Consider the following 15,914-nt stretch of genomic DNA (forward strand, 5'->3'; position numbering starts at 1 on the left):
GCAGCATTATCAGTGAACCCATCCATGGAGCCACTGCTCTTAAAGGGAGAGAGCTGAGATCGACACCTGGGGAAGTGAAAACTGCAGGGCCAGAAACAGAAAGGAAACCAGTCCAGCAGGGCCAGGGCTTAGGAAGAAATGAAAAGGTGAGCAGAGCAGGACAAGGCAGTAATCTTGCAGAACATTAATTGTTCAGCCAGAATTCCCTGTACTCATGGCTGGGGCACTCTGCTGGACTGAGGTGGGGCCTCAAAGAGGCTGGAATGAGCCAGAAAGTTAGGATGCAAATCAAGCCCCTCCATGCTGATAGATCCACTGTGTTGACTGCTGGCTACTTTCTGCCACCACTGCCTAAGGGATCTTGGATCAGCTCCAAAGATCAAGAGCTTAACTCCATGGCCCTTCTGGTCCTTTCATTCCTGTTAGTATTTCAGCTCCATAGTGGGACTTGGGCATAACACATACTATTAGTCAAATCAGGAATTTATTCATTCATTTACCAAATATTTATTAAGCTCCACTATGTGTCAGGCATTGTGGTTATCAGTGGAGATACATTGCTAAATAATGCACACAGTGAAATACAAAAATGACCAATTTTAACTGCATGATCCTGGGCTAACCATTTCATCTGGGAACATCAGTTTGCCACCCAGGAAACTTCTAAGACCATTTACAACCATTTCAACCATCCTGAGGCTCCCTCACATTATTCATTCAACATATGCAGTAGCATATACTTTGCATATAACAAGTATGTTATTTTCCAATTCAAGGAAAAACACATAAGACAAAGGGCTATTTCCTGGATTTAGGACTGATATGGAAAATCTTACATATATAATTACTAAGATAGAATTTTATATTTAATAAATCCCTTTTATTAAAAGAACAAAATTATAAGAAATAGAGACTATGTCAGAAGAGTCATCATATTATCATCATGTGCTAGGATTTGATTTAAATCCACCAACAAGACATGGCATGAATTTGGTTTAAAGTCAACAGGACATAGTGTAAATTTTTTAAAGAGAAAATCACATAAATAACACATATAACACAATGTAGTAAGTGCTGTGCTCATGGAGGTGGATAAGGTCCATTATCAGAAAGTGGCTGATTCAGCAGTTTCCATTTCCTTCCTCTCGCCCTGCCAAACTCATAGAAGCCAGCTCTCAGAAACTGAATCATGAGTACGAAGGGAGTTCCCCCCAAGAAGTCAATGAAGGGATGCAATTCAGGGTATCAACTGAGGACTGGGGTAGAGGGGTAGGGTGAGGAGGAGGCACTGTCTGTGATCAGTGGAATTGACGGTAACAAGGGAAGACACCTCGATGCTAAAGCCTCAGTGAAAATGGTCATTGCCCTGATCTTGTCTTTGCTTCACCTCCCTCAAGACCAGCATTAGCAATCATAGAGATGCGATAGAAACACAGCCTAGTGTTTTCAGAGAAGTAACTCTATAGTCCCTGGAAGGACAGAATTCCTAAGGTGTGGTCTCCCTTTGCTTCCACTGTTCTAGCCCCTTTTGGAGGAATTCTAAGTCCTCTGGTTTAGCCCCAATTTAGCTTCATCATCAAAGATCTAGCTCAGCATCTAGCCAAAGTTGTTGTTGGAACTCCAAGCCAATTGGAAAAACACCTCAGCATCTAGAATATTGCAGGACGATCATTTCAATCCCAGTATGGGTGTCCTTTATCCTGAGGAGAATCTACCTATGGATTTTCCTAGGGGCCCAGATAAACTTTCTGAGCCCCCTGAGGAGGTAGAAATTTCTCCACCCCAGCAGGAAGCCCAAACTCATCATCCAGAGCTTTCTGAGGAGACTGAAGCTTCACCCCAACAAGAGGCCCCCACTCAGCATCCACAGACCGCTGAGGAGGTTCAATCATTTTCATCGGAGGCAGAGGCCGAGGCTTAGCATCCAGAGCACATCTAACAGATAGATCCACCTCCACTTCAGCAGGAGGCTCCTATCTCAGCCTCCACAGCTCCCTAAGGATCCTGAAAATCCTGCTAATACCCAGAAGGCCCCAGCTGTACCTCTAGAGTCTCCTTTGCAAAACCCTTACCCGAGCCTTCAAATCTCTCTGAAGAGGTCACTGGAAAGGGACAGGGACTGAGGTGGGTCTGCCCTGGCATGGTCTGGAATGTGTAAACTATTTTCTCCTAAGTGTCCTTGGTTAGAGAAGATAAGATTTTGTGATTTATTAGCTGGCTGTAAATTGCTCGGCCAGTTTGTTCAGCTGTCTTTCTCAGTTTCCCCATTCCACTTGCCAAGGAATTAATTTTCCTAGCTTCTTACTAACCTGCCTCATTTCCCCCTCAGAGACTTCCATCCCTAAAATCTTTTAGGGGTGATGAGGGAGATGGTCTGTCTTCAGTAACTGCTTCCTGCTGACAAGGGCTGTGGTCCCTGCCTGTGTAGGGTATGGAAGTCTCTCCCTGCCTGATCTAAGGGAGGCAAGGGGATGGGATCCAAGTCTGGAACAGAGGCTGTTAGCTGATTCTTCTAAAGTAGGGATGGGCCAGAATCCCTGAAGCATCATCATCTTGGTATGGAATTGTTGTATCCTAGAGGTGACAAATTTGATGAAAAGGTTAAAAAAACATGGTCCAAAGATGAGAACTATAACTAGTAGAGGTCCAAGGAGGGGGAAAACAGGTAATGGAGGGGAGAGCAGATTTTACAGTATCCCAGATTGAACTGGAAGAAGGGTTCCCCTTTTGAAAGTTATGAAGCCAGGTGGCCTGGACCTAGATTTATTTTGATGCTTTCGTATACTTGACTCAAAGAGTTGATGGAAGCGCAGCAGGTTTTGTTTATGACTGCACATAGCCCTCCCTCTGCTGCAATAGGTAACTGAGGGCTAGTCTATTATCTGGCACAACATTAGCAAGAGAATCTAGAGACCATTGTGAGGTGTTTTGTTTTGTTTTGTGTTTTAATCCTCACATGTTTTTATTGATTCTTGGAGAGAGAGAGCGGGAAACATCAATGTGATAGAGAAACAACAATCAGCTGCCTCCTTGTACATGCCCCAACTGGGGATCAAACCCACAACCTAGGTATGTGCCCTGACCGGGAATCAAACCCACAACTTTTTTGGTGTACAGGGTGACACTCCAACTAACTGAGCCACTCAGCCAGAGCAAGACTGTTGTTCTAAGTTTCTGAGGGCATTGCCAGTACTTCTTTCTAGGGCAGTTATACTGTCTGTTAAATTTCTTAAGGTGGCTTCATGGTAGGCAAATCCTTCCCGTGGCTGCTGCTAGGCCAACAGCTGCCCCTATGCCAGCTACAATGAGACCAACGGCCCTTTTATTTAAAGGTTAGAGGCACTATGAATAGTGACAGAAATCTCTCAGGGACCAAGAAAACCAAAGATGCACTGGCCTTGAAATTGTGTATTGTCGACATACAGGTAGGCTAGAGCAGCAGGTAACGGCTAGTGGAACGTGGCATAAGGTCTGCCATCATAAGGTAGGCTATTTTGGGGATGTCCACAAAGGAAGAGGAATCCATGAGGGATGTACCATCTCTGGGGATATGTTAAAAACTAGCCTCTTAGGGTGGACCCCAGTAGATTTCATCCTTGCAGTTAATGGAGAGGGGTCCCCCTTTTAGGAGAAGGTCACTTGGCCCTGTGGAGACCCTATGTGCTGTGGGGATCTGGTAAAGGAATTTCCAGTTAATATTAGTTTCTCCTTGCCAATGTCTGCAGGTGTTCCAGGGGTCATTTTAAGTCAGTCTGCCAGACACCTGTTGGCTGGTGCAGCCTAGCAGGCACCGGTATTGGCTTATGGGTACAGGAAATACTATTAGAAAAAGTCTTTGGATATATCAGAGATGGGCAAAATCATCTAGTTCAAGCTTATTGATACATTCATGGACATAACACAATGACAGCATGGTTTTTTAAGTGTCCTGCATAAGATCCTCAATACTGACCAGCTCTTAATCTGATTGATGACTAGGGCAAGGCTGGTGCAAGGAAAGCGGCAGGGAACTGGAGGGAGGCCCAGCGGGAGGTAGTTGTCTTTCCTGCAGGGGAAGAGGATCAGAGGGTCCCTGGTGGCTCTGGGAAGAAGCCTGGCTCTTCCGCAGCCACTCTCAGCCCAAGACCAATAAAAGTTGGAGCCTGCGGCGGGGGAGGGGTGCTTGGTTGCTAAGCATGACACGGCTGCCAATTGTGACATGGCTGCCAATCGTTGGGATCCCGCTCAGCGCGTGGTGCCAGTACCCCACTTGCCTGGGTGGCTCACTGTGCCCCTCTTGCCTGGGTCACTTTCTGTGCCCCACATGCCTGGGTCGCTCGCTGTGCCTGGGACATCTGCCTATAATGTCCAGGCTGCACCTGTGGGCCCCATGGCTCCTGTTCAAGTAGCTGCTATTGTGGCTGCAAGTCCAGGAAGCTCAGCCTCCTGAGTTGTCCCTGGATCCTGATCTGCTGACCTCCACCCACCATCATTCCAACCTTCTTCAGTTGAGCAGGAGGGTTGAGATCAGCCTCCAAATTACTCTATGGATGTCGTAGCTCAACCTTCAATACATCATGAGGAGATAGACTCACCTCCAGGTCTGGGTGAAGCTCAGCATTCATTCCTATCAATGTTAAAGATGTGGACTTGACGTTTGATAGCTTCTGAACCCCCTAATCAGATTGAACCATCTGTAGCTGACAAGGTTTCAGCTCATCCTGCAAAGTCCACTGAAAAAGACAAATCTCCATCCCAGCAGAAGACTCCAGCTCAGCCTACTTCAGAGTCTGATGCTACTGCACTATAGCAGACTACAGCTCCTCCAAGCACCCTGAGGGGTCACTTCCACATCCAGAGCGTGTTCAGGCTCAGCAGCCAACCCTGTCCAAAGAAGTCACATTTCAAACTGTGGACCTTAAGCTAAACATCAATCCTGAACTTATTTCAGAGGCTGAAGCTACAGCATTCTACAGCAGAATACAGGACCTCCAAAGCACCAGGAGGTGACAATTCTACATCCAGAGCCTATTCAGGCTCAGCAGCCAACCTTGTCTGAGGTCCATTATAACCACTAGACCTAGAGCTTCCCATCGCTCCTGAACATACTTTGGAGGCTGATGCTACTGCATTGCTGCAGACTACAGCTCCTCCAAAGCACCCTGAGGTGACACTTCAACTTCCAGAGTCTGTTCAGGCTCAGCAGCCAACCTTGTCTGAAGAAGTCACATTTCAACCTTTGGACCTTGAGCTAACCATCAATCCCAAACCTACTTTGGAGGTATACGCTACAGCTCTGCAGCACACACTACAGCTCCTCCAAAGCACCCTGAAGTGACACTTTCACATCCACAACCTGTTCAGGCTTGGCAACCAAACTGGACTGAACTCACAATTCAATCTTTAAACATGGAGTTCACCATAACTCTAGAACTGACTCTAAATATGTTGAATTTTCAATCCAGGAGAAGAGATCAGCTCTGACTCACATGCCTCTAGCCACTGTACAACCTACTCCAGTCCAGCAGAAGGGTTGAGCTCAGCCTCAGAAAGCTTCTTTGGATGTTGTAGATCAACCTTCTGTACATCATGAGGTGACAGTCTCCCTTCTACATTCGCGTGAAGCTCAGCACTAGATGTTTCCTAATATCAATCTTAAAGATGTGGATATGAGAGTTTTAATAACTTCAGGGCCCCCTAAGAAGATTGAATTATCTGCAACTGAGAAGGAGGTCTCAACTCATCTTTCAAAGTCCATTAACACGGTCAAACTTGCATCCCAGCAGGAGATTCAAGCTCAGGCTACTTCAGGGACTGATCCTAGAGCCCTACAGCAGACTACAGCTCCTCCAAAGCACCCTTAGGTGACACTTCCAATTCCAGAGACTGTTCAGGCTCAGCAGCCAAGTTTGTCTGAAATCAAATTTCAACCATCGGACCCAGAGCTCACCATCACTCCAGAACCTATTTCAGAGGCAAATGCTACAGCCCTGCAGCAGACTACAGCTACTGCAAAGCACCCTGAGGTGACACTTCCACAACCAGAGCCTGTTCAGGCTCAGCAGCCAACCTTGTCTGAAGAAGTCACATTTCGACCATTTGACCTGGAGCTCACCATCATTGCCAAACCTACTTCAGAGGCTGGTGCTACAGCCCTGCTGTAGACTACAGCTCCTCAAAAGCACCCAGAGGTGACACTTCCAATTCCAGAGCCTGTTCAGACTTAGCAGCCAACTTTGTCTGAAATGAAATTTCAACCATTGGACCTGGAGCTCACCATCACTCCAGAACCTGTCTCAGAGGCGAATGCTACAGCCCTGCAGTAGACTACAGCTACTGCAAAGCACCCTGAGGTGGCACTTCCACAACCAGAGCCTGTTCAGGCTCAGCAGCGAACCTTGTCTGAAGGAATCACATTTCAACCTCTGGACCTGGAGTCAACCATCTATCCCAAACTTATTTCAGAGGCTGATGTTATAGCCCTGCAGCAGACTACAGATCCTCCAAAGCACCTGAGGTGACACTTCCCCATCCGGGGCCTATTCATGCTCAGCAGCCAACCTTGTCTGACGAAGTCACATTTGAACCTTTGAACCAGAGATCACCATAACTCCAGAACCTTCTTCAGAGGCTTAACATCCTACAGCACTGCATTACATGCCTCTTGATATATGACAGAGGAAGGATACATCGCCTACGTAGGATTCTTCCCAAAAAAGTTTACTTTGAATCTAATCATGAGCAAACTGACAAATCCAGACTGTGGGACAATTTACAAAAGAACTATATTAGAATCTTCAAAACAGCCAATGTTATGAAAGACTAAAAAAGGTAGGGAAATTTTTTAGATTAAAGCAAACAAAGACATGACATGTGATGCCTGATCTTTGACTGGATCCTGGATCAAAACCAAACAAGTATAAAAAACATTATTGGCAAAAAAAAAAAGAGAGAGAGAGAGAGAGACAGAATTAATGGGGTTTGGCCAGGATGGAATAACTGGGACCAATTTAACCTCCTGCATGAAACAACTAAAAAGCCAAACAAAATATTTGAAACAACAGTTTTCAAGAAAATGGATCTTAAGCAATGAAGAACAGTGATCCCCAAGAGATAGGAAATAAATGAAGTGAACTCTATGCTTGCCTCAGCTTACAGCTCTGAGTGTCTAGGTCATGATGCAGGGAAGGAGAAACCCTAGTGGAGCGGGATGGGGGGCAAGGTGACTAGAATTTACAAAGCAGAGCACTAGAAAGTAAAGAGGTGGCCAGACAAGGACTCTGGGGTGCTGGGGCTGGGCCCTGAGCAGGAGCCAAGCCTTTCCGGGAGCGCCTTTACCGTAAGTGTCCTTAGCTACCACAGGCCTCTTTACGGCTTCAGGTCCCACCCTTTTATGGCACCTTTGTTTACACCACCTTTATGAGGCCAGGGCTGAGATTGGCTCTGCACAAGAGCAAGCCCTTTTTCTAGAATCACCAGGGACCAAGAGGTCTTTTTCCACGTAAAGGGAATGATGACCTCCTGCTGGGGCCCCCTCCCTCCTCAGGATCTGAGCTGCCCACCTGGCTGGCCCTGACCCTAGCAGCCCAGGGATGGTGGGATAGACAGAAGCTACACCACAAGAATTCAGCTGATGAGAATGAGCTTTTCTGCAAAATGTAAATGGTAGCAACTGAGAATTCTTGTCTAAAATGAGGATGTAATGAATAGTTTGTTTCTTTCAAGAGTAAAAGCCTTGGCCACCTTCTCACCCCAGGCAATTCAGAAGGGCTAGTCCAGTTCTGGCAATCTCAGCTCCTCCTCAAAGCTGAAATCTGAGAGATCCTTCCTCCCCCTGGTCATACTGCTCCCAAGAAAAGTACCTGACCTACAAAATATACCAGTTAGGGCAGAGGGGAGGAGAAATGTTGCCATTTCCTTGAAATTTTCAGTATCCGTGTCTTATTCTTAATTCACTGCTCTATTAGAAGGGCTACCAAAATTTCTGTAGATGGGGTTTTGGAGGTGCAGGCCTGCAGAAGCGAGTGGAGGGAGAAAGCCCATGGGAATTGCTGGGTCCCCACTCCAGACGGCCTTCAGCCACTATCTCTTTGCTTCCCTCTCACTGGGTGAACAGGAACCAACTATGGGGGGACTTCGGTCACCTGAGTTAAGTCTGCAAGGAGCCTAGAACAGAGTGAGGCTGTGAGGGGGCTGCTAGGGGGAGCACAGGAATATGCGTGGGGGGAGGCCTGCGGGTAGCTGGGCGCCCCTGTGCTGTGGTATGGAACTCCTCAGGGCTTCTGTCCACGGCTTGGAGAGGAAGGTAGGGGAGCCCCCAAAAGTGTCCCCCTCCTGTTCCCCTTGGGGAAACTGATACCAAAAGATCCAGAGGGTATGTGGGGGGAGGGGAGCTGGGGGACGGCAACTCATGCAACCCAAGCAGGGCAGGGTAGTGGTTAATCCACTCCATCCACCAACAGCCCTGCCTCTGACTTAAAATCCTAAGCCTGAGTGCTATTTTAGGAAAAAACTCAGTACCAATTGGAATACCCCTTCTAGGTATTTATGTTGACTCTTTCTCCTCAAGCCCTTCTATAGGAGACAAAGGACAATATTTACATGAGAGTTTATTTAAATATTTGAAAGATAATTTTGCTGGGATAACTGAAGGCCACATAAGACCAGTATTTGAAGCAAAATCTTAACCAAAAATGGAAAAAACATACTTTCCCTCCTCCTAAGCATCTTAGGAAGAAGTCAGCTCTAAAATTTTAAAGTTAAAGGTTTTGTTAGGTATTGCCTAAGATTAAAAACTCACACCCATATTGTAAGGCAGAAAACTCTGCCCAGAGTTAGTAGTTTAGGAAGGGGAGGGCTTGATGATGACTCTGAAAAGATGAGTTTCAGAAAGAAAGTAAAAAAGAGAGGTCCCCACCGCCCCAGCACACACTGGAAACAGACCTTCCTCTAGCTTATCCGAAGGCTCCTCGGCCATGCCAACTCTAGGACTGCTGCATGCAGGATGGCAACACAACCTCTAAAGCACAGAATTTCGGGCTTTGCTTCTGAAGTGGTGGTGGTGCAACCACAGTATCTTCATTTTCCCTTTCTTCAAGGTCAGAAAGATCCTGAAGTTGTAGGATTTTGAAGTAAAGGTCCTTCCTAAGATCTCAATGTAGACTTCAAAATCTTTTGTTATTAGAAATAAAAACTAAATTCCACCAATCCCAGCTATCAGTTGAGGTGTCCTATAGCTTCAAAATCAAGACTTGCAAATGAATTACTAGATACAGACAACTATTTTTTATATGTACCATACAAATACTGGAGAAAGTTATGGACACCACCACCCAAGCCTATGAAATTATTAATTCTAGGTGGCAGACCAATACTCAGACTTAAAGGTCTCTCACATCTCCTCCCCAAAACCCAGTTCTATTCTGCTCTCTAAAGTCTAGAATTTCAATGTTGACAGGAATCTAGTCAGTCAAAGAAAATCCACAAAGTTTACCTTGGTGATCCTTTTTGACCAATCATTGAAAACAGTAATTTGCCAATTCTTGGCACTGGGAGCTGCTTAGGGCAATGGCCTCATGTTAAACCGCCCTATGTCTGGTGCCAAGACAAACCTAAAGACAAAAAGAGATAGACCTAAGAACATCACAATCTGACACAGAGACTTATTTTTGAATACACCTGAGCTTTATCAATGCCAATTTCATAGAGTGGTTGTGAACATTAAATAGGATACAACATTTTAAGCAGTAAGTTCATAGTAAACTGTAAATAAGTATTCTTTTTTAAGTCACAATAGTTTTGTGCATCATTATCTGAGGCCCTGATAAATTGAAAGGTTTCCCTGACCTCTGGTGGTGAAAGTGATGATGAAAGCAACTTAGAAAGCCCTGCATAAGCCAATTATAGGGTTATGGGTAAGCAAAGGAAGTAAACTGTTTTAGTCATTCCATCCTATAGCTCCTGTTTGAGAATATAGCCTAGAGAACAGATAAAATGGACCTGCCACCGAGGTAGGATCTTAATCTACAGCATTTCCCTCCCCAAGTTACTAACCCCTGTTAGAAGAGGGAATGCAGATACCTCTCTATGAATTTTTCAGTTCATTATCTTCAAAGTTTTATTTTTCACCCATGAGCTAAACTAAACTAGATACTAAATTTTTTCTAGTTTTCTTAAATATTTGACTACAACCTTCCAAACTAATGCTTCATTTTTCTCTCATCCTTTCTCTCATCTCTAATTGCCTTGCAATTATTAACAACCAGAACATTTTCCTTTTATCGGACCATTTGTCATAATGCTTGTCATTCTAGCTTTTGCCCCAGTAATACTAAGATTTGTAAAACAGTTTTCTCCACCAGGTTACAAGCCCTATTTATACTCAGGGAATACCACCACGGACACCATCACAATCTCCTTTGTGCCAAGGCCTCATCTGCCCTCTGACAGAGCAAGGATCTTTTGGCTCTGACGGAAAACGTCCCCCCCTCCTTTCAGCACAAAGTAGTTACAGAAGAGAAACTCTGCACCCCTTTACTCTGAAAGAATTCAGTGCCAAAAAAATCCTTGAGGAGGGAATGTTAGGTGGGCCAGGTACAGAAACCGGGGTACAGAAACTCACCAGGGCAGGAAGCCCCAGAAGCCTAGCAACGGGCAAAACTGTGAAAACAAGAACCTTGTCCCCAGGGGAACCTATCCTCCCCCAGCATATCAATAGTCATGAGGTTTAGATCCCCCCTGAGCGTTCCCTCCCTGAAGATAACATCTGGGCCTCAGTTGTATTTCAGCCCCAGGCCCAGAAAAGCAGCAAAACCAGACAAATGGCGCAGTGGCTAACTCAGGACCAGCTATATAGACTAATGACCCCCTGCCCTGGAACCCACCAATCAGTGGAGACCACAATCCTGAAAGAGCACACCTGGAAAGCTGATGAATATTCTATTAAGACCCTCCCCTGACACCTACCCTAAGGTTTCCACCTGCAAGAGAAAGGACCCGGTGCCCACTCCCCACCAGGGGAGCACACCAGTGCCATCTTCTTCCCCCTTCTTCCCTGGGGGGGACCCCATGAGACTTGCAACCAGGGGAGCAATGGGCAGCAGCAGCCCATCCCAGGCTAACTTCCTGAACCTGTCTCCAAGGCCCCCTTCTCTCTGACTCCTCAGTGAGCCCAAGCAGCCCCGCCTGGGCTCTCCTGTTCCTCCTTCTATGCACCTTCCTTGTTTCACTGCCCTAAGTATATTTTTGCTGCCATCTGGACCCAATACCCTTTGACTCAGTGCTGTGTGGCCTTTCTCTTTGGATGTCCCCAGCCCCTTTTCTTTAAATAAATGCCTTTTAATTATCCACCTCTGAGATGGCTATTTAGCCTGCCCTGCGCACCACCTTAGCCATTTCTTAACCAAGGAGTGGCCTTAACCATTCAGTTTCATTTCTTTGGGGCTCTGTGGGCATCGCTGGCTCACTAAAACTTGATGAGGACACAGAAATCAGGACGCCCCCCTGCAGCGTTTGGGAGGCCAAACTGGGAGCGCACAGTGAACAGAGAATGCTGTCCCGTGGTCCCGTGTCAAGTAAGTGCGTGAAACGTCACACCCAGAAAATAAAAACCCCCATTTCCTTCTGCTCCCCAAGGCAACTGCGGAGACGGTGCAAACTCAAAACACTGCTCATTTCATGAACGAATTTTTCTCTGAAATCCTAACATTCGAGAAGCATGAGAAGGCAACATGTGCTGGCTGTTCTCTCTCAAAAATCAGTTGGGGCTTGTCGGCTGCTGAGGCCCCCTGTGGAACCAAGCGCCCTCTCAGAGGAGACGAGGCGGCTGAGGCGCTGAGGCCGGACTCCGAGACTCCCAGTCTCCAGGAAGCGGCTTTCTCCCTCCCTCCCTCCCGGCCCGGCTCCCTGCAAGGCCGTGGCCCTGCGCCCAGGGCTCAGTTCCCATACCAGCAAGGTTTTGTCACTCTCGGTGGGATCTGCAAAAAGCACCGACTCCGCCGTTCTACCTTTAACCGTTACCGCGCGCACGACTGAGGCTCAAGTGGCACTGCGCCTGCGCAAGGCTCGGGAGCGGGGCGGGGCCAGCTCAGCGGGGCGGGGCCAGCTCGGTGCCTGACCTCCCCCTGGCCCCGCCCACTCCGGGGATTCTCTGCTTCTAGATCCCTCCCCGCAGCCCCACCTCACCGAAGTCCTACTACTGTACAGTGCTCGTCTACTCAAGCGTATTTTAAGGGTAGAGTCCGAAGACCTGGAGGGTAGGGACATCTTTATAGCAGCTGGCTTCATCTTCACTTCCAAAAAAGACTAGAGTTCTAGGCAGTTATCACTACTGAATTTAAAAATTTTAGATTTCCCGACTCTGAGAAATGACCCCCAAAGGTGTAATCCTTTGTCCGCTGCCGCCCTGTGCGCTGGTCCGCCGGGTCGCGTCTGCGCCAGGCGGCAAGCACCTCCCCACGCCCCGCCCCCTCGCCCCAGGCAGCCTGGCTGTGGGATTGTCTCAGCATCTTCAGGCTTCTCTGCTGCCTGTAGGGAGAAAGTGGAGAGTTAGCTTCGGCCACAGGGAGGCTCTGCCAGGCGAGGATGACAAAGGCATCAAAGGACAAGAGTTGGAGTTGTTGCAAGAGAATAATAAAAAATGGTAGACCATGGGCTCCAAGGTGGGAAGGAGAGAAGGGAAAAAGGGAGGGGTGTGGTAGGTGAGAAAATGGGAGTCACTGGTGGTGGTGGTGGGGGGGGGTGTCTGCCTAGGAGTAAGTGAGCTGGTGAGGGTGGAAACTTGGGGATGGGCCTGTCAGCAATGAGAACAAGATCTAGGGTGTGACCCTGGGAGTGGGCAGCTGGGCAGAATGGAGAAAGTGATATCTGGCGGCAAGGTGGTCAGGGTGCTGATGAGATATCCGTGTGAATGTTGGAGTCACTGAGAATGAGGCCCAAGTGTATGGGAGGCAATGAGCACCACACCCCCCAGAATGCGGGGAGTGGCTGGGAGGTGGTGGCTGCCAGCACTGGCAGGGGCATGGGTGGCATAGCTGGTGGGTGTGTGTTCAAAAGAGCCATGGGTTTGAAGGAGACCATGGGATGGTTTGGAAGCTGGATAGAGAATGAGGACACCTCCCTCCACCTGCTGACCGTGAGGTGCCTCATTTGAAAGGGCTGCTGGGAACTCTCCACCAGGGCCAGGAGGTGGAGGAACGCCCTGAGGACACTGAGACCCCCCAGAAAGTGCTGCAGACAGGTCGAGAGACAGACCTGAACCTAGGGGTGGGCCAAGCTGCTCACTGGACAAACACTTGGCAGACTTCCCAACCAGCTGCAGAATGGGCCAGCCAAGTAGGATGGGTGGGAAAGAGAAGGCTGTGGAGACCATGGGTTATGGTGCTAGAGGCGCTGTGGAGGAAGGGTCCCAAGGAGGATGAGAAGTTAACTAGATGTTAGCACAGGTTAACTAGCTTTTCTAGAACTGCCTTGAACAGCCCCCGAACTGAGGCTTCTAGCCTGTCTCTCCCAGCCCAGTTCCTCCTTCCTTCACTCTGGAGGGAGAGGACCCCTCCCTGTCTGGGGCCTGGAGGCTGGGCAAACCCAGATGTAAGTAGGTAAGGGGCGCAGGGAGAGCAGGTTCCATCCCTTCACCCCTGCTCCTTTGTAGATAATCTCAGTAGGCACCAGAAGGCACTACCTAATGGCACAGAAATGCTCTTCAACCTTGAGGAGGGTTGTGAGGAGCCAGGGCAACTAGCAGGATCTTGCCTGGGGGATGTGGGAGGAGTACTGTGGGCTCCCAGGTGACACCTTTCAGGGATTCTGTTAAGGGAAGGGCAGTGAACTCACAGGGCCCTTCTCCTTTACCACCACTGTGTGGAGGAAGGGACAAGGTGTGTGGGAGTCAGCCTGGGTTTTGGTGGCAGCTTCACCAGGAAACATCTATGTGACTTTCAGAAGTCACTTCCCTCTCAAGTGCTTGGTTTCCTCATCCATCAAATGTCAGGTCAGTTGATCTTTAAGGTGCTCCGCTCCCCTGACTTTACCAGCTGATTGTCCTAGCCTCAAGAGCCATCATTTACCCCCAAACCATTCTCTTAGCCCCACCCAGAGCCTGCTCACTGGACAAACACAGGAAGATGTTCCTAAAGATGAGGGCACAGATTCAGCCCAGATCCACCTTAATCTCAGGCTGTCTTCAACTAGACCTACCATCTCCCAACTCATTCCATTCATGGGGAAGATGAGGACAGAGTGTAAATAGCTCAGGATGGACCAGCACCACTGCAGGGACACCACTGGACACATCAGTCCTCCTTCTCCAGGGATCAGGAGCATCCTTGCCAAGGCCTTCTCCACCAGCACCACCATCCTGCCACCCACCAGATGGGACAATGAAAGCAGAATTATGAGGGAGGAGCTGAAAAATTCAAAGCTTAGGCACCCACCCCAGACCAGCTCAGGCCCCTACATTACTGTCCTTGCAGCTGGGGCTTCTCCTTGGGGCTTGTCATAATGCTTATTAATCATTTGGGGTAATTGGTGTTTAATACTCATCTTCGTTGACAGACTGGAAGCTTCATGAGGGTAGGGACCAGGTCTGGTTCAATGCTTTATCCCCAAAGCTTGGAACTCTTGACTTGCATATAGCAGGTGCCCAATAAATAAGTGAATGAATGATTATATGAATAAATGCTTTTGAAGAGCTCTAAATCTAGTAGGAAAAATTAGGCACAAATACTGTGATAAAAAGAGTACAATATTGCCCTGGCCAGTATGGCTCAGTTGGTTGAAGCATCATCCCATGCACCAAAGGGCCGTGGGTTCAATTACTGGTCAGGGCACATACCCAGGTTGCAGGTTCAATCCCCAGTTGGGGCACATACAGGAGGCCAGGAGGCAACCTATTGATGTTTCTCTCTCTCTAAAATCAATTTTAAAAAATCCTCCGGTGAGGATTTTAAAAAATGCCAGGCCACAGTCTCTAATCCTCACACCAATTTTATGAGAAGGGTATTATTATTGTCCTTTCATGCATGAGAAAACTGGGGCATAGAGGGATAAGTAACCTGCCTGATGTCACACAGGTGAAAAATGGCCAAACCAAGGCTGGGTCCTGAGTAGGTGGAGCCTTGGGTCAGTCTTCAGTTGCTATACTCTCTTGCCTCCCAACAAAGTGGTGGGCACTGGGCTGGGCTCTTGGACTCAATAGGAAAAGGTCATTTGCCAAGAAGGGCAATAGGTTTGGCTGATGGACAAGAAAAGGTTCCCAGAGAAAGGTCAGAAGAAGGGATGGGACTGAGAGGGTGGGGGAGTCTTATGGGAGGCAGGTTAGGGAGATACCAACTCAGTAGACTCACCAGCCCATTCCCAGCTGTGACTGACCTCTCTGAACCCTGACTCTGCTCAGTAAAATGGACATAAGATAGATCCACAGTCGCTTATCTAAAATCCTGGCGACCAGCTGGGCTTGGAATTAAGAATTTTTCAAATTTGAGAAAGGAAATTCAATGTATGAGTTGTATTGACACAGCACCTCCAGGGGACCTGGAACAGCCTCCTGGAATCAGGCATGTACATTTCTGCAGCAAAACATGAGGTGCACACTCAACGGGGTAAAGGTCAGATTTGGCCATCCTGTACATTTCACATTCAGGCACTTTAGGATTCTGGGGTTGGAGATGAGGGAGCATGGGACTGTTCTAAGGCATGTAGCTCACTGCACACTCTGAGAGTGTGCTTGTCTCAAGGCTTCCCTTCCTTCCTTCCCTCACATGCTGGGGACCAGGGAGGAGCTGGTTGGAGCAGAGGAGGCAAAAGAGTTTCCAAGTAAGAAAACCAGTGGCTGCAGGGCCGTAGGACGAGGCCTGGCTTCCAGGGTTGCCTGGGCCTTGTCACCAGCTGTGCAGCAGGCAATGCACAGGAATGTGTCCAGACCAACAGTCTAGCAGGGG

The 15,914-nt window shown here is 48.0% G+C and overlaps 1 protein-coding gene across 1 annotated transcript; it reads right to left on the bottom strand.

Moving 5' to 3' along the window:
* Positions 1 to 7,677: 7,677 nt before the first annotated feature.
* On the bottom strand, positions 7,678 to 14,331 carry RDM1 (RAD52 motif containing 1; the record flags this gene model as incomplete). The annotated part of the gene is given in 10 exon segments (XM_081161996.1): positions 7,678 to 7,801; positions 7,803 to 7,846; positions 8,828 to 8,981; positions 8,983 to 9,089; positions 9,467 to 9,506; positions 9,508 to 9,557; positions 9,561 to 9,590; positions 11,926 to 11,984; positions 12,429 to 12,504; positions 14,173 to 14,331. Coding segments are annotated over 10 exon segments (771 nt in total). The 3' UTR covers positions 7,678 to 7,749.
* Between the last annotated feature and the right edge of the window lie 1,583 nt (positions 14,332 to 15,914).

Source organism: Miniopterus schreibersii (genome assembly GCF_964146895.1).
Source record: "Miniopterus schreibersii genome assembly, chromosome: 16".
NCBI lineage: Eukaryota > Metazoa > Chordata > Mammalia > Chiroptera > Miniopteridae > Miniopterus > Miniopterus schreibersii.